Source organism: Mauremys reevesii, linkage group 6 (assembly GCF_016161935.1).
Source record: "Mauremys reevesii isolate NIE-2019 linkage group 6, ASM1616193v1, whole genome shotgun sequence".
NCBI lineage: Eukaryota > Metazoa > Chordata > Testudines > Geoemydidae > Mauremys > Mauremys reevesii.
In genome coordinates, this window is record NC_052628.1 from 21,062,282 (window position 1) to 21,081,307 (window position 19,026).

The 19,026-nt window shown below is 43.6% G+C and overlaps 1 protein-coding gene across 1 annotated transcript in view; it reads left to right on the forward strand.

The window, feature by feature from the left end:
- Positions 1-15,229, forward strand: part of LOC120407987 (O-acyltransferase like protein) — a 32,862-nt gene extending 17,633 nt beyond the window's left edge. The window contains exons 10-15 of the mRNA XM_039544421.1: positions 2,526-2,605; positions 5,075-5,188; positions 7,739-7,868; positions 11,264-11,450; positions 14,016-14,158; positions 14,961-15,229. Coding sequence (XP_039400355.1) covers positions 2,526-2,605; positions 5,075-5,188; positions 7,739-7,868; positions 11,264-11,450; positions 14,016-14,158; positions 14,961-15,092 — 786 coding nt within the window. The 3' untranslated portion in view covers positions 15,093-15,229. The remainder of the gene's footprint in view (positions 1-2,525; positions 2,606-5,074; positions 5,189-7,738; positions 7,869-11,263; positions 11,451-14,015; positions 14,159-14,960) is intronic.
- The last annotated feature ends 3,797 nt before the right edge of the window (positions 15,230-19,026 follow it).

The following is a 19,026-nucleotide window of genomic DNA, read 5'->3' on the forward strand; positions in this document are numbered from 1 at the left end:
CCTGGGTTCACAAGTTCAGAGAAAACATTTTCAAAGTTATGAAGCAAAGCTTACATATTTTCTTATAGCCTGGAATACAGACATTACAACTGAGATTAAGGCATGCAGCAATTTACAAGCATTTCATAGACTCTAAACACTAATTCCATTCTTACAAGAGGAATGGCTACTTTGAGCAAATTAACGTACAGGTGAACTGGTCTGGTCTCCAGCTCTGAGTTTGTTAGTTCTTAGCTAATGCTTGCAGCATGGGTAAGAGCAGGCACTTGGCCTGCCAGCGTCACAGAAGAATGATAGATTAAGACATCAGAGGGAGTTTTACTTAAGTAAAGAGTAAAAATTGAGTAAAGACATCAAGCTTTGGCTCTATATTTGCAGTTAGTGACCATAACTTTGCACTATAAGAGCATGGTCAGCTACCAAGGGGTGAACAGGAGGTTGGCGTTTGTGTGTAATTCAGAAAGGCAACCAAAACTGTGGATGCCTTGTCAAAGTTTATCCAAATCTCTTGAATCTGCAAACCTAGCCTGGAAATCTCTTAAGAACAGTCGCTTGCTCTCGATTTCTGCCATTTCCTCTTTTCATGTACCAAAGGGCCTTCCCCTCCTCAAAAGTTCTCCTCCAAACTCTTTCTTTTTTTGGCTGGCTTTCTACCCCAATCACACTCCCATGTTATCTACTCCCACTCTGACACCTCTCCATATTAGCAATAATGGAAAAAACTGTACCTTGAAATGTATTAATTATTCTTATTATTTTATTTTATTTATTAATTATGGTAGCCCGTAGGAGCCTCAGTTATGGATCAGGACCCCCTTTGTGCTAGGCACTGTACAAACACAGGTCCCTGCCCCCAAGAAATATATCTGAGCTACATTCCTTGGAAAACATCAGTCTCCTAACAACTAAATTTCCTTCCCATTATTTACTGTTCTCTCTCCACTGCTTTCTTCTCTTCCTGGTTTCTTGTCATTTTGTTATCTGCTCATCGTAGATGGTAAATTTAAGACCTCATGTTCTTATTTGTCTGTCATGGGTCATACTCACTTATGATACTATTGCATCAAAAACAAACACCCCTCAGTTAAAAGAATGTTACGGTTGCAATATCAAGCCCACACAAGTTAGGAAATGCCAGAATTAAGGTTATGATAAAGTCCTCAGTTACATAGCTATAACCCCCCCAATTTTTTATCATTGATACCATGTTTCCTTTCTCCTCCTCCTTTCCTTTCAACCTCATTCTTCAATGTCTGTTACTGTTTCACATCTGTAAAAAGGTGGGTTTTGCACTCGGTTCTGAAAACAGACTGAGCATGTCAGGTGACCAGATGTCCCCATTTTATAGGGACAGTCCTGCTATTTGGGACTTTTTCTTATATAGGTATCTATTACCCCCCACCCCCGTCCCAATTTTTCACACTTACTGTCTGGTCACCATATGAACATGTCTCATTTTGATCTTGTCCAACAGGGAGTTTCAGTGCCCAGAATCCTTAAATCCTGCAGCTTGACTTGCAGCCAGACTGCAAAATTACAGGGCTTGGGCCTGGGCCACAGCTACAGCGAAACTTGGGCTCTGACTCACTCCCCTAGCAGGGTTCTAGGACCCAAGTCCCAAGTGCTTGCTGACCTGAGCCAGACTGATTTGTGTGTGGACTGAAGTGGTGGTTGGGTGAAAAGCTGAGCCACAGCCCAGGCTGAGAGTGTAGTATAGACATACCCTGAGTGTTTTCATGTCCTCAAGGTTTTGATGGATTATTGATGGAAAGGTGATCTTCAAGATAGCCTGGTCAGAGGACAGTGAGAAGGCCTTGCATGCATATCAGTATTGGAACTGGAACCTTGTAGGACTTGACCTCCCTATGGGCCTGGAGCAGGGTGCAAGGCACAAGCTTTAGATGCTTTTGGGGTCTAGCCTCTCTCTAAAGGAGGGGCTACAAACTCATTGCTTCTCTAATCCCACTCTGCATGCATGCACAAGTTACTCCCTTTAAAAGTTATTTTCTTTGTAGGCCTAAACAAAGCTGTACATGTGATCTCTCTGGAATGATCTATCTCATCCCTTTATTAGGGAGTCTAATTATTAGTCTAATAATTAGGGCAAGGATCGATCCAGCAGGGGTCTATTTATCGACCGCTGACCGCTCTCCCGTCGACTCTGGTACTCTACCAGAACGAGGAGTGCAAGCGGAGTCGACGGGAGAGCGTCAGCTGTCACTTTACCGAAGTGAAGACACCGCGGTAAGTAGATCTAAGTACGTTGACTTCAGCTACGCTATTCATGTACTGATGTTGCGTAACTTAGATCAACCCTGCGTGGTAGTGTAGACCAGCCCTAAAAGAGGAGGCTGAACTTCTTGAAGAACTAAGCAAACCCAAGAATTGTGCTCTGCATGAAACATGGCTTCCTGTTTACTTCAGTGGACACTAATGTCAAAACTAGGTCAGAAAGCTGTTTGGTGGGAAATCATTTTTTGTAATAACCCAGAGTGTGATAAAAGCTTGAACACTTTTATTTTCAGTGCAATGGATGGACATGGTATCTTGCTAATGATTTCCAGTTCTATCTCACAACACCTTTGGTGATCTTTTTATACGCTAGGTGAGTATTCTTTGAAAGTGAGATTGTTTACCGTAAAAATGGCACATTAGACTTGGCATATTTTTCCAGTGGAGAGTCTCAGTTCATTAAAAGGCACTTTACGAGTGCTGTATACAGGGGAAAGTTATATGCCTCTCTTTTGACATACTGGATTTAGGCTTTGAATATTTTGCAAGGGTATTTTTTTTCAGTCAAGTGGATGCATGAGGTATGCAAGTTGTATGTGCAGAGAACTGATACTGAAAAAAGTATGGAAAGAGGTTTCATACAGACAGACAGTCTGCAAACATTTTTATTAATAGCAAAAATAATAGTATTTTGCACTTAGATAACATATAGATAGGTTCTGAAGTCAAATGGGCTTCATATGGCACAGCAGTCTGCTTGTGTGCTGTCATTGCAGGAGTGGCCCATCCATTACTGTTGCTGCTGGATAATCTGTTATTCCAAGATTATGCCACTACAACTGCTAGGAACTGAAGGGTTGACTGTTACTGGCCAAGTATTTTCTGCAGATGTTCTGTGTCAGTGGCTGTCATATGTAGTTGTAGCCATGTTGGTCTCAGGATATTAGCGAGACAAGATGGGTGAGGTAATATCTTTTATTCTTCAAGTCAAGAAGAAGAGCTCTGTGTAGCTCAAAAGCTTGTTTCTCTCACCACCAGAAGTTGGTCCAGTAAAAGATATTACCTCACCCACCACATCTCTCTAATGGCCAGGGGTGGTTCCAGGCCCCAACACGCCAAGCGTGTGCTTGGGGCGGCATGCCGCGGGGGTGCTCTGCCGGTTGCCGGGAGGGTGGCAGGCAAGCCGCCTTCGGCGGCATGCCTGCAGAGGGTCCGCTGGTCCCACGGCTCCGGTGGACCTCCCGCAGGCATGCCTGCGGAGGGTCCGCTGGTCCTGCAGCTTCGGTGGAGCCGCGGGACCAGCGGACCCTCCGCAGGCACACCTATGGGAGGTCCACCAGACCTGTGGGACCGGCGACCGGCAGAGCGCCCCCGCAGCATGCCCCGTGCTTGGGGTGGCGAAATGTCTAGAGCCGCCCCTGCTAATGGCTATGTCGCATAAAGATGTGTCCTTAGAGATGATTTCTAATGGAATTTTTTTAAAATTGGACTGATCTCCTTTTTTGATTCATGATGATGCATAAAAAGGCCAGAAAGGTATTTTAAACATTTTGTTTGCTTTTGCGTTTTTAATCTTAACATCAGGAATACCCAAGAGATAGTCTCCCCAAGCTCTGTCCAGGCTGCATTCAGACAAATCTGGCCTGTTGTCTGCAGATCAGGAGTGGCTAAAATAAATATCACCCGATTCCCCCTTAAGTATATATACTGCCCTAGAAATTTAGGGTAAAATCCTGGCCCCACTGAAGTCAAAGGAAGTTTTGCGATTGAGTATAATGGGGCCAGTATTTCATCCTTACTTTGTATTTGTGTGTGTGTTCAAAAACACCTCCTGTTGTTCATTGAGAAATCAATACCCTGAGATCAAACATGCTAATTCTAAATACCAGCGGTCCTGTGTCTCTTGTCAAATTTCAAATTCTGTATGCTTTGAACAATGCTTCAGATACTACACATCTCTCTGCCTCTTTTTTTTTTTTTTTGGCTTCTCTATTTTCCCCCAAAGAACACAATATAATAAGCTTCAATTGTATATGGTTTCTGAAAAGTCTTAAGGAATATGATGAATTGTTGATTTAAGATTGCTGTGAACATCTCACAGAAGGGTCTGTCTCAAGAGAACTGAGTAAAAGCTAGATGCTTTCCATTATCGCTTTGTTGAAGTGCAAGCAATGATCAGATCCTCCAGGTGAGACTCTCACCTTGACATTATCTATTCTGCTAGGCCCTATAGCATGTGATAGGGCTGCAGTCAAATTTTCATAAGTGGTTTTGGGTACACATCTTGACAAACTTTTGGCCTGATTTTCAGAGATGTGACTCCCACTGAGTTTTCTGGCTGATCGGAAGACTCACTCTGGATCTGATTCAGTCTCACTGGCCTCTCAGTTCAGCTTTGGTTTTATATGTTAACAATAAATATTAGTATCTGTCTGTTCAACTGTCATATAGCTATAAACCCCCAATTTTTTATCATTGATACCATGTTCTGAAGATGTTTTTAATCAAGTAAATAAATTGAACAGCGACAAACAATATGACCCTCAATCAATGATGGAGAAAAGTGTGTCCCTTTAAAGCACATGGGTAAGTATTGTAATGCATCAGGGTCTTATAATTGCACAGTTGTGGCATTAATAATCAGATCTCATGACATTTACAATGAAATACACCAAGATTTTACAATGGATCACTAAAGTGATTGTGTGCCACAATTAGAAGAAATTATTTTGAGACTCCAGAAAAGGAACAAATGGAATAAAATTACAGGATGAAAGAAATGTTTGCAAAGAGATCAGAAAATTGAATGTTAAAAATGTTTTTCTTTACATTTTACTTGTAGAAGCAAATGTGGGTTGATTATCTTAGGAACCACTCTGTTCCTGGCATCTTTCACTGTTACAGCCTTGCTGTCATCATTGTTCAGACTTCCTGTTGCATCTCCTTCAGATATGAGGTAAGGGGTCTACAAATACTCTTCATCTCTTACTACTAGGTTAATATGGAACTTAGTTTTTCAATAGCTCTTCAGCCACAATGTTGATACTCAGGATGAATAGCTATTCAAAGGATGATTTCTGTAAAGTCATAACAGTAAGAGAGAAATTTCCAATATATACAAGTCTTCAGTTTTAATACATTTTTTCAAATACCTGGTTGAAGCCAGGCATGGCCAACTCAACAGCAGCTTCTCCCTTCTTCTTCCTAACACAAAGGTTCAATCACAATTAAGTAAGTGTAGTCCTTCCTATTATCTTAACTTTCTAGGCCAGCATTACAGCACTACATAATTTTATTAACTGTATTGTTAATGGGGTGTCTGAGAATTTAAAGCTTGGATAGACAACTTTTTAGTTAGTATTTAAATCTGAATAAACAAAATACATTATTTTAATAAAAAAGCAATATTCACCCAAAGCAGTCTGAGCCAAAGAGCATTCAGACTAAGGTATTTAACCTCTCTAGACTCTGTTTGTCCTCTTTAGGTTTTAGAAACAAAACGTATTGACATTTTGTAAAAGGAAAAATCATTCTTTTCAGGTATGCATTAATTTTGAAAGTGTTTGATAATGAATCAAATTCTAAGAAAGACGAGTGCAAAGTACAGGACTTCGGAAGGAAAAATCAAATGTACAAATACAAAATGGGGAATAATCAACTAGGCATCAGTACTGCAGAAAAGGAGTTAGGGGTTATAGCAATCACAAATTGAATGAGTCGACACTGGGATGCAATTGCGAAAAAGTAAATGTCATTCTGGATTATTGTCATGGGATCAGTGGCTCTTCAGGAAGGATTAGGGCCTAACTGGCCCATGATGCCCCTCTGGGGAATACCTGGGAGCAATCAGGTGCTCCAGGTGGTGATCATTTAGCTAATTAGAAATGGAGCAGCTGAGTTAGAAAGATAGAACAATACAAAGAGGAGAATATAGAGATGCCCTGTGGCTCTTGCAGGCTGGAGGAACTCACAGGAGGTGGATTAGGCCTCTATGTAGACCAGCCATGTATGAGGGTTTAGAGTTGACAGTAAAAGCCCCAAGAAAACTGTCAGAGTCCCTTGGGAAGTGAGACAATTGAGCGCTTCTGTCAGTAAGCTTCAGGAAGAGAGCTGGTGACTGCCTCTAGATCAGAGAGGCCTACAATTTGAGCCTGGCTCCTGGGAAGGAAGTAGGAAGATCAAGAGTGCTGTCAAAGACACAGACTCCCTGAACAAGGGGTTATTGTTGAGTAAGTCTGACCTGGGACTGATTTATACAGCCAAAAGAGGAAACGGAGGCACAGCCTGGGCTTGGGACAGTTGTATTAACAGAGTGTTGTATGTAAGCCACAGTAGTTGTTCTGCTCTGCTTGGAACTGGTGAGGCCTCAGCTGGAGTACTGTGGCTTAGTTTGCAGAAAGGGAGATTTGGTTAGATATTAGGAAAAACTTTCTAATTATAAGGAAGGTTAAGCACTGGAACAGATCTCCTAGGGAGGTTGTGGAATGCCTGACATTGGAGGCTTTTAAGAAGAGGTTGGACAAACACCTGTCAGTGATGGTCTAGGTGTACTTAATTCTGACTCAGCATGAGTGAAGGACTAGGTAACATCTTGAGGTACCTTCTAGCCCTACATTTCTATGATTCTTTAAGTTGAAGAAGAAATGGTATTGCCAACCATAAGCATTCAAAAATCATGACTCAGGCTCTCCCCCTTTTCCCCAAAAAAGGATCAGATTGCCTTAAAAATCATAAAGTGTGGTGGGTTTTTTGTAAACAAATTTGGGGTTCTTTTATTTTGCCTTCTGGTTTTTGAGGTTTTTTTTAGGGTTCACTTGTTCAAGCTCTACTCTGCAACCATGAGGGCAAGAAACTTACTTTTTTATTAATGAAAGCTGAGATTTTTTTCTTAATCGCATACCTCCAGGAGCTGGGGCTTTCAGAAAAACCAAATATCACAAAACTCCTGATAAAATGCCATTGAAAAGAAGGAAGGGAGGAAAAAAGGGGGAAAGAAAAAACAATGAGTAACATTTCATTTTCCAATTTAATCGGGAAAAAATTAAAAATTGTGAAATTCCTGATTTTTGAAATAAAAGCTGGTTTTCATTTGAAAAACTTTGAGCAGCTCCAGTAACAACCATACACTGTTTGGAATGGTTTCAGTGCTGAGCCCATTCCGATGCTTAGTTCCATTTTTATGGGGTGAGGGTGGGGGAGAAATTGTTAAGATTAAAAACCAGCAAATAAAAAAGGATCTCATTCGCTCTCCCAATGCTGTGTGCCCCTGCATTGCTTAAAGGAGTAGCAAGTAGTAAACATTTATATTTGTCCCTAAAACAAACACATACAGCTCTGAATACAGGGCAGAGCTGTTGAATAAGATGGTGCCATTTTTGCAGCAGTTATGGTTGGAGAACCACAATTTAAGAATAGATGCACTAAGGTTGGCCTCTTTATGAACAATAGTTAACTATCTTACTGTTCACTCAGAACTTCAGCATAATACTTTCCTATTTACTTTTAGGGAAATGTCCACAGTGATGTATTTCACAGAATACTATACAAAACCTTACTGTCGATATGGTCCATTTCTAGTTGGTGTCCTTCTGGAGCTTTTCATGTATCACCAACAAGCACAAATCCTCAGAAACAAGGTACATGGATGCAGTCTCTACATAGGCGCTGACTTTTGCTTTTGCCAGTAGGTGCTTTTGAAGAGGTTTGTGTGTTTGGGTGGGGGGGACACTCTGCCAGTTTTGGGCTGAGGCTATTTTCAGCATATTTATACACTTCTTTCATATTCTAGTTACTGAAGGTGTCTGTCACTTGTATCTTTAATATTTTAATAATCATTCAATTGTTATGAACTACATAATTAGATTATCATGAATTACAGTATATTAAAATTCTTGCAATCACCTACAAGCTGTCTTCACTAACATCCCAGTTTAAAGACATTATGCCTCACTGTCAGCAATCTTATTTACATCTAGTTTCCTGGTATGGTCTTGACGCATGTTAAGGACAGCTACATTATTCAGTTGCGTCTGTCCCATTGATGACTAGAGATAATTTTTAAGTCTTCTGAAGCTGGAGAATGAGCTCAGGATGATACAGGCACAGTGAGAAGGATTCCTGCAAATGACTCCAAGATCTTTTCCTTGATGGGTAACAGCTAATTAAGGCCCCATCATTTTGTATGTATAGTTGGGATTATATTTTGCCATGTGCATTACTTTGCATTTAACATTGAATTTCATCTGCCATTTTGTTGCACACACACTCAGTTTTGTGAGATCCCTTTGTGTAACTCTTTGTAGTTTGTTCTGGACTTAACTATCTTGAGTAATTTTGTATCATCTGCAAACTTTGTCACCTCACTGTTTACCCCTTTTTGCAGATCATTTATGAATATGTTCAACAGCACAAGCCACTCCGGGACCCCCACTATTTACTTCTCTCCATTCTGAAAATGGACCATTTATTCCTACTCTTTGTTTCCTATCTTAACTGGAGTGCCTGGGAATGCTTTCAGGATTATCTAACGATGCTTAATTTAATGTAATGAGAAGCCTTTTGTTATCTTAATAACCCTGCCTCTGTTTATAAACGAACTCCCTGCCCCAAGAACTCATCACATTCCACACTCAAGCTCTGGCTCCTGGGTGCTGATCACCCACTATTTTTTCTCCCGGTGGCTGAGCACCCATGGAGTTGGCGCCTTTGGGTCTCTAAAAAGACTGTAAAGCCTGATGTTGATATGAGTTTTCTTATGGTTTAATCATCAACTCCCTCTGGGGCATAGGTATAATGAGCTGCATGCAAAGTGCACTGCTAGAGAAGGCCCCGATTCAGCACGGTACTTAAACGTATACCTAGTGTTTTACTTCAGTGAAACTACGCGTGAACTCATGTTAGGTGAGCGCTTAAGTACCTTGCTGAGTTGAGGCTAAAATAAGTGGCTGCATTCTCCAGTAGTTGTCCGGATTCCTCCCCCCAGAAAAATCTAGGCTTTCTGAATCTAACCATGTCTACCAGTAACAGCTAAAAGTTACTTTGTGAATCATCATCATCAATCATCTTTCCCACACCATCAGGCAGAAGTCAAACAGGGCCAATCATCCCTATCCTGGGCTCATTTGCACAGCTCTTTTATATTCAGATGTAATAATGCCACTGCAGCCATTATTGTACTATGGCATGTACCTTTAGGTTGTCCTCTCTGTCTCTTGCCCTGGAAAGAAATGGTTGTTTAGACCAGTGGTTCTCAACCAGGGATGTGCAGAGGTCTTCCAGGGGGTACCTGGAACTCATCTAGATATTTGCCTTGTTTTACAACAGGCTACATAAAAAGCACTAGCAAAGTCAATGCAAACTAAAATTTCATACAGACAATGACTTATTTATACTGCTCTATATACTGTACACGGAAATGTAAGTACAATATTTATATTCCAATTGATGTATTTTATAATTAGATGGTAAAAATGAGAAAGTCAGCAATTTTCCAGTAACAGTGTGCTGTGACACTTTTGTATTTTTATGTCTGATTTTGTATGTAAGTAGTTTTTAAGTGAGGTGAAACTTGGAGGTACGCAAGACAAATCAGACTCCTGATAGAGATACAGTAGTCTGGAAAGGCTGAGACCCACTGGTTTAGTCATCCTATTATTGGGCATTCTTAAGATCTGGTGAAGAACTTTGTGAATACTGGTTTTATTTACCTACTGCCATTTTTACACAATGGTAATAGCCTTATGAGATGCACATCTTGATTTTGTGGAGGGCCCCAGTTAGAATACGACTGTCATGCTGCAGTGCAACACAAATGACCCAGTGCAGGACAGACATTTAAAATAGCAGGCACCACTGAGCAGCCACCATTTCAGTCCTTTTTACACTGGCAAGGCATCTTGAGATGATTCATCAAAAGTGCCTTCAAATCAAGCCAGGCCACACTGATGTCTTTTTCAAAGAAGCTAGGTACAGTTGCTTATTCCGGCTGTTTGGAACTACTGTAAAGCCCCCAAACTGACCTCCAGTATGTTTATGTGTTTTGTCTCCAGGTGTTTTAAAAAACAATAGACCAGACTGTGCAATGGAAGGAATTTGCTATTTCTCTTGGAGAAAAGTGATTATAAATATACTGGTGCCATGTGATGAACAAATTAGCTCTGTGAGGCAAACTAGCATCATTGTTGTAAAAGAACTGAACTTACCAGCTCACTTTGTTTGACTGAGCTGCCAAATCCCGCAGTCCTCACTCATGACCCACTCTGGCAGAAAGTCCTAGTGAAGACTGAAGGTTTTGCTCTGAGATTGTAAGGAAACAATGAACCACCAGTGAGTTGCATTTCCATCAAATGGCAAAGGAGTATATGTTCCAGGGTGAGGACAAAGGATAATGAAACAAGCAGGGAATGAGTCAGACAACACTCTCTATAAAGAGGAGGAGGAAGACAAAGTAATAAGCATGGCTGATCAGGAAATCACATTAATAAACAATTCTATTGGGATGAACCAATGACTACGTGTCTCTTCCTGAGGTAGTCTTTTTGTCCCAGGGAGTGCTTGGCACACATGGGACTTGAGACAATCCCCTTGATTGTCAATATTATGTGGTGGTTGGGATTTCTTTTAGACCAATGTGAAAATGTCATCGATGAGCTGGGGTGAAGCTCCACTTCAATATCAAGAGGAGCAGTGGCTGTGATCTGACAAGAGAGGCTGATGCACTCTAGTGCATGTGAAGAGGAAGCTTATGACCGAGAATGAAGAAGGCAGACCACTAAATGGGAAGGCAGCAGGGAAGAGGTAGAAAGAGAGAGCGAGGTACCCAGAGGTACAGCAGTCACATCAGGCATCATGACAAGGTTGAAACTTGCCAGCTGGGAAATAAAGGGTAGAAAGGTAACACGGTGCACGAGGATAAAGCACTGAACTGCAGCTGGGGGAGACAGTTAGATGAAAAGGAAGAGCTCATTCAGAGCTATTGAAAGAGTTCACTAAGAATATTTGTTTCAAAGCATGTTGTTCTTCATCTCTACAGGTGCAGGCTTCTCTGGGGTGGCTTTGTGCAATGCTTGCCATGCTAGCGGTAGTCTCTTTGGCATATACCATAGAAGACTCCGTGAACTCCTATTCCCCTGCTGCTGTAATTTATCAAGCACTTCACCGGACCCTGTGGGCTGCAGCAATTGGTTGGATCATTTTTGCATGTCAAGAAGGCTATGGAGGTACCTGACCGTTAGTGACCAGATTTGGCTGTAAATCCATTCTTTAAAACCGACTGGCTTAAACAATGGTCCAGCTCACCTGCACGTGCTCTTACTGCTGGTTTGTTTTGTCAGTGCATTACACAGCCCAGATCCTCTGCTACGGAGGAGGAGGAGGAGCACATAGCAAATAGGAATTAGTGCAGGGGCGAATATGGGCTAAGCTCACACTGGCACAGCTGAAGGGGAAGGGAGAAAGTTGGCTTTCTACCATCTCTCCATTTCCCTGATCCTGGGGCTACCAGGTGTCATTTTGTCTTCTGGTATAACTTAGGGCAGCCTAAGATTTGCTACATTACTCTGAGTGGAGCAGTCCGTAGCAATCAATCTGCTGGTCAAGGATTGGGTAGAGCAGTGTGAATACCAGCCCTGCCCACAAACCCTCTTCTGCCTCCTGTGCTGAGAGAGGCAAAGTGGGAGGCATGAACCCAGCTCGACCACATTTATGCCATCCAAGGATTCCCCTCCACCGGAGGAATCCTGAGCTGCCTGTTTGAGTCAACTCTGCATAGCCTTTGTGCTTCTGAAGGGGCACAAAGGGCCCTTAACCTGGGCCCAGATTTGGTCCTATGACCTACTCATAAAACTGCATGTGCTCTCACACCATTTCTACCGTCCCAATACTACAAGAGTATCAGATGGGATCAGCTCTGGACATTCCCAAATGTTGAACTTAGTTCAAAGAGCGGCAGTATTTCTTCATGCATCGTGCTTGTCTCTTTGCTTTGCTGGTGTGGGCCCTGGAGATGTGGGGGCTGTGGTGGGGCTCCCACTCTTCAGATGTCACTGTCCTTTCTTCTGGCACACTGTCCCACTAAGCAGAGGCAGCTCACCTGGATTCAGCAAGGAGCAGAAGCACATCCATGCAGAACAGGTGGCAAGGCATCTAGTTTGGCCGCTCTGGTGGCACTTGCAGTCAGAGAGAGGTGAGAGGAAAGGTAGGGGCCAGAGGATGCACAAAGAGAGAGACAAGGTAAGGGAGAGAGAGACGTGGAAGAAGAGTGGACACGGGGATGGCATGATGGAGGGGAAAGAGAGAAACAATGGGAAGGATGTAGATGGAAGAAACAATAGACTATACACTGTATTTACTTGATCCGCGGCTGATATAAATCAGCCTGGGTCCTTTGGGTTCAATAGAGATCTACTGATTGACACCAGCTGAGGCTCTGCCCCCGTGTGTTATAGGATTTGTCTTCCCGCCTCAGTGGAACACTTTTTAGTTGAATAACCAAAGTGCAGGAATTGTCAGTGTCAGAGCAAACAGGGTTAGAAATGTTGACGTAGCAGTGGAGCTAGAGAAAAATAGTCCCAAACTGTGGTTTGCTGTAGTGCAGAGAAGCTGCACTGAAACAAATTCATTTATCCAAGAGCTTACTGTTCACAGCAAGGGGGAAAGTGAAATTCCTATTTCTTTTTTTAAATGAAAAGGTAGAATCTGCAGAAGTTTGCAGAATGTAGGAAAACTGAGACACCCTAAAATTATGAGTTCCACGTGATTTTTTTCACACCTATGATTTCTCCTTTCGCTGATGAATATACCTGGAGGATTTTTCTGTGTGTTTCATCCCTCTCATGCAAACTGTCCCGGCATCAGTTCCTGTTCCTGCCTAGCACCCTGCTCAGGCCGGATATGGAGAAAGTGATGTCACAGAGAGGACAGAGCTTTATAAAGCTCTGGTAAATATTGTAGCACATGGCCATTGCATATGAGCTCATTTTTTAAACTCCCACCCTCAAACACCAGCCCTTGATAGGAACCAGTCCTCACTGGGAAGCCAACGTTCAAGTTTTAACTGCTTTGGCTGTGTCTGTCTCTAAAAAAGCATAGCTAGAATTTTTAAATGGTGCTAAGGTGGTGCATTGGTCTTGTGCAATGGAGTGAATGCCATTCATAGGCCCCCAATTCAGCAAAGTACTTCAGCCCTTGCTAAAGTACATCCCGATTCAGCAAAGCACATGAGCATGTGCTCCAACCCCATTCAAGTCCATTGGGCTTAAGAACATGTGTAAGTGTGTGTTTAAATGCTTTGCTGAATCAGGGCATTATTGGATATGTCCTTTCACAGAAGTATGGACAAACACCCAACATACAAAAGAGGGCTGTGATGAATTTAAATAAAAGCCTGAATTTGCTGCTGAAGTGAGGCTATCTGGCTGTAAATCTGTAGAATAGCCCCCCCCCCAAAAGTCTAAGACAATCTTCAAAAATATATGCATTCAAATAAATAGAAAATAAAGTTAAACATTTCTTATTTTCTCATGAAACAATCCATAAAATTGAAATCCAACTATGCATCAACTTCACATTGTTCTGGAAGCTTGTTTCATTCACTCCATCACATTGCTACGTTGAGAATTAGTCTGCTTTGTGCTTGTTGTAAAGTGTACAGTTTTGGTCTAGCTCTCACGGATTTTTTTAATTATTATTTTAAGGATAAGAAAACTAGTAAAAATTGTTGCAGGCTTTAAAGAGGGGCCAGTATGGTGCTGGGTGAAACAGATATTCTGCTCTATTCCCAACAGGTTTAGCTAACTGGGTGCTTTCATGGGACATTTGGACTCTGCTAGCTAAAATTAGTTATGCCTGCTATTTGGTGCATCCGATGTTAATCATACTTTATAATGGACTTCAGGAAACTCTTATGCACTACTCAGACATAAACATGGTGAGTGGGCTTATCTGATCTTTCAGGAGATATTACTATCTGTTTTTTCGTTGTTAAATGAAACACGATTGATTAATGTTTATTATCATTTGTCTTTTTATTAAATCTTTGAGCTGCTGTTGAAAATTACATTATTTTTATAGCAGACTTTGTTTCTAATACATTAGTGCTCATTGTGACAGCACATTCTGTCGGCTAAGAGCTATTATCATTTGGTTCATAGATAAGGCTTGTTTTCTTCTTATGCCAGTATGAACCTGGTGAAAGAGCATTCACTTCAAAGGTGTTACATGTGAATTACAAAGGTGTGAGAGAAGAATCAGGCCCAATGTGTTTTCCTGCATTGCTGTAGCCAAGGGTGGCCAAACCACAGCGCTTTTACAGTTAAAATGTGGCTCGTGGAGCCCCTCCCCGATTATCCACCTATCAGACTCGGGGCGGGGGGGGAGATCTCACGGCTTCTGCCTGCAGCAGGGTGGTGGGCATCGGGGCTTTGAGACCCCTCTCCCCACGGGGCTGAAGCCCCAAGCCCCAGCAGACACACCCCCAATACTCAAACTTCTGAAGATTGTTGTATGTGGTTCAGAGAGTAAGTACGTTTGGCCACCCCTGCTCTAGATATTTTGTTCTTCAGTTTTATAGTGATTAAGGTACATGCTGAACACAGTTGATATTTTATTACTGATTTAATGCATCCCCTGGCTACAATGAACTAATAATCTGCATAAAAAACAAAGGGAAAATTAAAGTTTTGAACCCACATATGAAACCCTTCTAACCAATCCTGTGCTTTTCCCTGTAGCTCTACCTGTTTTTCGGACACTGTCTGATGACATTCATCACCGGGTTGGCATTGACCGTGCTGGTTGAGAAGCCATTTGAAGGATTAAAGCAGTCTCTTACATGTCAATTTCACAGGAAGGCCTTGTTGTAAAGGGGAAAACAAAGGCGGAATGGTGCTCTGAAAATATGTGTAAGGCCATTGCCCTAACCCAGAGGTGGGCAAACTACAGCCCGCGGGACCTTCCTGACCGGCCCCTGAGCTCCTGCCCCGGGAGGCTAGTCCCCGGGCCCTCCCCTGCAGCCTCGGCTTGCCCCGCCGCCGGTGCAATGCTCTGGGTGGCGGGGCTGTGAGCTCTTGCTGCCTGACCCAGTGCTCTGTGCTGCGCGGTGGCATGGCCGGCTCCAGCCGGGAGGCGTGGCTGCCTGTCCTGGTGAGCCGCGCTGCCAGCCTCCGGTGCTCCAGACAGCGCAGTAAGGGGGCAGGGTGTGGGGGTGGATAGGGGTCGGGGTGGTCAGAGGGCGGGGAACAGGGGGGTTGAATGGGGGCAGGGGTCCTGGGGGCAGTCAGGAAGGAGAGAGGGGGTTGGATGGGCTGAGGGGGGCACTCAGGGGCCGGGGTTCCAGGGGTGGTCAGGGGACAGGGAGAAGGGGTGGTTGGATGGGGCAGGAGTCCCAGGGGCAGTCAGGAATGAGACGAGGTTGGATGGGGTGGTGGGGGCAGTCAGGGGCAGGGAACTGGGGGTTGAATGGGGCAGTGGTCCTGGGGTGGCAGTCAGGAATGAGAGGAGGGGTTGGATGGGGTGGCGGGGGCAGTCAGGGGCAGGGAACGGGGGGGTGGATGGGACAGGAGTCCCAGGGGGGCCGTGAGGGGGCGAGAAGCAGGAGGGGTCAGATAGTGGGCCGGGGAGTTGGCTGTTTGGGGAGGTACAGCCTCCCTTAACCGGCCCTCCATACAATCTCAGAAACCCGATGTGGCCCTCAGGCCAAAAAGTTTGCCCGCCCTTGGCCTAACCTATCAGATCAGATCCCGCCTTTAGATCTCACCTTTACCATGATACTAGTGAAACATTATTAGGTGATCATGGCTAGGCAAGTAGCAAGGGGAAATTACTGATGTTTATCTACCTCTATCACCAACCAACCAACCAACCCTCTGTTCCTACAGTTTGTTTGCACAGACACTCTGCAAACACAGGTAAATTATTGTTACCTCAAGCTGTTTGTTTGCGTCTCGTGTCTCTTGCATCTTGTCTTAAACTAAAGACTGTGAGCTCCTTGGGGCGGGGCCTGTTTTGTGTGTCAGTACAGTGCCTAGCACCATGGGGCCCTGGCTTGGCTGGGGATTCTAAGTGCTACTATAATACATGTAATAAATAGGGCCCTACCAAATTCTTGGTCCATTTTTGTAAATTTCACGGTCATGGCATTTTAAAAATCATGAATTTCACGGCTTCAGCTATTTAAATCTTAAATTTCATGGTGTTGTAACAAAACACGTATATGTATTTAAAAACGGCAAAATAGGCCCATGTAAATCCCTTAAGACTCAGTGTTTCTCAAACTGGGGGGTCTCCACCCAAAAGGGGGGTCACAAGGCTGTAGAGGGGGTCACACTATTGCACCCTTACTTCTGCGCCGCCTTCAGAGCTGGGCGGCTGGTGAGCAGCGGCTGTTGGCTGGGTGCCCAGCTCTGAAGGCAGTGCTGCCACCAGCAGCAGCACAGAAGAAAGGGTGGCAATACCGTGACACCCCCCCCCACACACACACATACAATAGCCTTGCAACCTCCTTTGGGGTCAGGACCCCCAGTTTGAGAAACGCTCTGTACTTTTCTACACTCTTACTCTATAGTATAGGGTACTTTTATAGTATAGGGCAAAAGTACACAAAAGACCAGATTTCATGGTCCGTGATGCATTTTTTTCATGGCCGTCAGGAGCGGTTCCAGGTCCCAGCACGCCAAGCGCGTGCTTGGGGCGGCAAGCCGCAGGGGGCGCTCTGCCGGCGCCCCAAGCACGGCAGGCAGGCTGCCCTCGGCAGCTTGCCTGCGGAGGGTCCTCTGGTCCCGCGACTTCAGAGTACCTCCCGCAGGCGTGCCTGCGGAGGGTCCGCCGAAGCTGCAGGACCAGCGGACCGTCCACAGGCAAGCCACGGAAGGCAGCCTGCCTGCCATGCTTGGGGCGGCAGAATACGTACAGCCGCCCCTGATGGCCGTGAATTTGGTAGGGTCCTAATTAGTAATAAATAACAATAAAGGTGAGTGGCCTTTGTATCACTGGAGATTTCATAACTGAGCAATTGTGTGTTTTGTAAAGGTTTTCTCAGCATGAGTTTGGGATGGGCATGTTATCAATAACTGGTGAAGCCAAGCGCAAGCTATCTATGTCACCCCAAATGAATGCCAATCAAACTGTCCAGCATATCATAGCATCATGTATTCTGTATATGCCATATCAGCTACAGGAAAAAAGTATTTTACAACAGTTTAAAAAGTTTTTTTTAAAGCACTAGAATTATATTTGTATGCTTCTGCCTGGGAGGCCAAGTGTGATAGTTGCCATGTAAAGGGCTTTGAGGGAGCCATCAAAACCTTTAAAAATGACCCCAAATTGCATTTATAAACCTAAGAAAATCATGGGCCAGATCCTGAGCTAATATAAGTCAGTACAGCTCCATTAAAATGGCATAGTTCCATTGACTTAACGGGACTACACCAATTTACACCAGCTGAGGATCTGACCCCACAACTTTAAAGTCTATTATCCCTGGCCTGGAAGTGCTAGCTTCCATCAGAAAGAAGGGCATCTCCCCTCAACAGTGAGATAAAGCACCCATTCTAGCCCTTGAGGTCATGAGATTATTATTATTGTATTAAAATATTTAAAAATTTCTCACTGGACCAGGAATGACCTTGTCCACTAAGGGCTTTGGACCAAAGTTAAGTGTGTGATAGGGGGAAACTCCACATCTGTGGGACAAATAAGGCATTTTCCTGTTGGGTTGATTTAATTTTTGTATAAATGGTGGCTGTTTGAAGCTGTTTGGGTATGGGAATACTTCAATAAGTCCTGGGGGAGATGGCAGAGGGTAGAGGAGGTGGTCAAAAGTGCATGTCAGATTATGGAACCATATGAGAAAATTAATTTATCACATGGTCTCTCCACCCTTCCTCTCTGGCTGTGTCTCAGGGCAGGGGGAAAGCCTTAACTTTCCCAGCAGCCAAAAGAAGGCAAAGTTGAAGTCCCATGTCAATAACTAGAGGAATAAGGAAGACACTGCTCCCATCCAGCACTCCAGAGGAAGTAAAGGTAGATCTGTGCTCAGAAGCTGGGGTGATGGTCATGCCCAGGAGAGGGAAGAACAAAACACCATTCAGTCAGTCAGTCAGTCCAGTTCTCTGCCAGACCCAGTACTGGTAGTGAGCAGCAGTCAGACCCTGGTCCCTGAAAGCTGCTGGTGTCTTTGGAGTGACGGGCCAGGATTATTTCCTTGGCTCAAAGGAAGTGTCGTCATAATAGTATGTGCAAATCTCCACTCTGTTAGCTATATGGAAACCTGGAAGCATGGAAATACATCTTAAATGTAAATACTCCAGCATGCATTTGGTGTTTGCAAATACAATGAAATAATTCAGCTTAACTTCAGCAGGTACAAGCACAAGTTTATTGGGAATATCTCCCAGCTTTTCTGTGTATGTTATAGAGTTGTAGACTATGTTCTGGAGTAAATTTATTAAAATACCTTTGTGTGTGGAATGTTGACTTGTTTGACTTATTCAGCTGCTGCATTATTTTCCTTGTGATAGTAACAGTAGCAGCATGCTAAAACACCTAACACAAGGATTAAATAGTGATTTCTTCTAGCCATGTTTTGAAAGAGAGAGCCCTGCACATATACACAATTTATATTCTCATCTGAGCTGCGATCCACAAACATGGTCCTCAGATTTGCAGGGCTCTATAGATACATGCAAAGGGACTCATTCATCACTCTCCACGGTTTTTATTTTTTAAGCATCCATCTTGTGTCCATATTTTTTTAAAGCACCCCTGTTTGTCTATCTTTGTGGCTTGTTTACAAGTCAG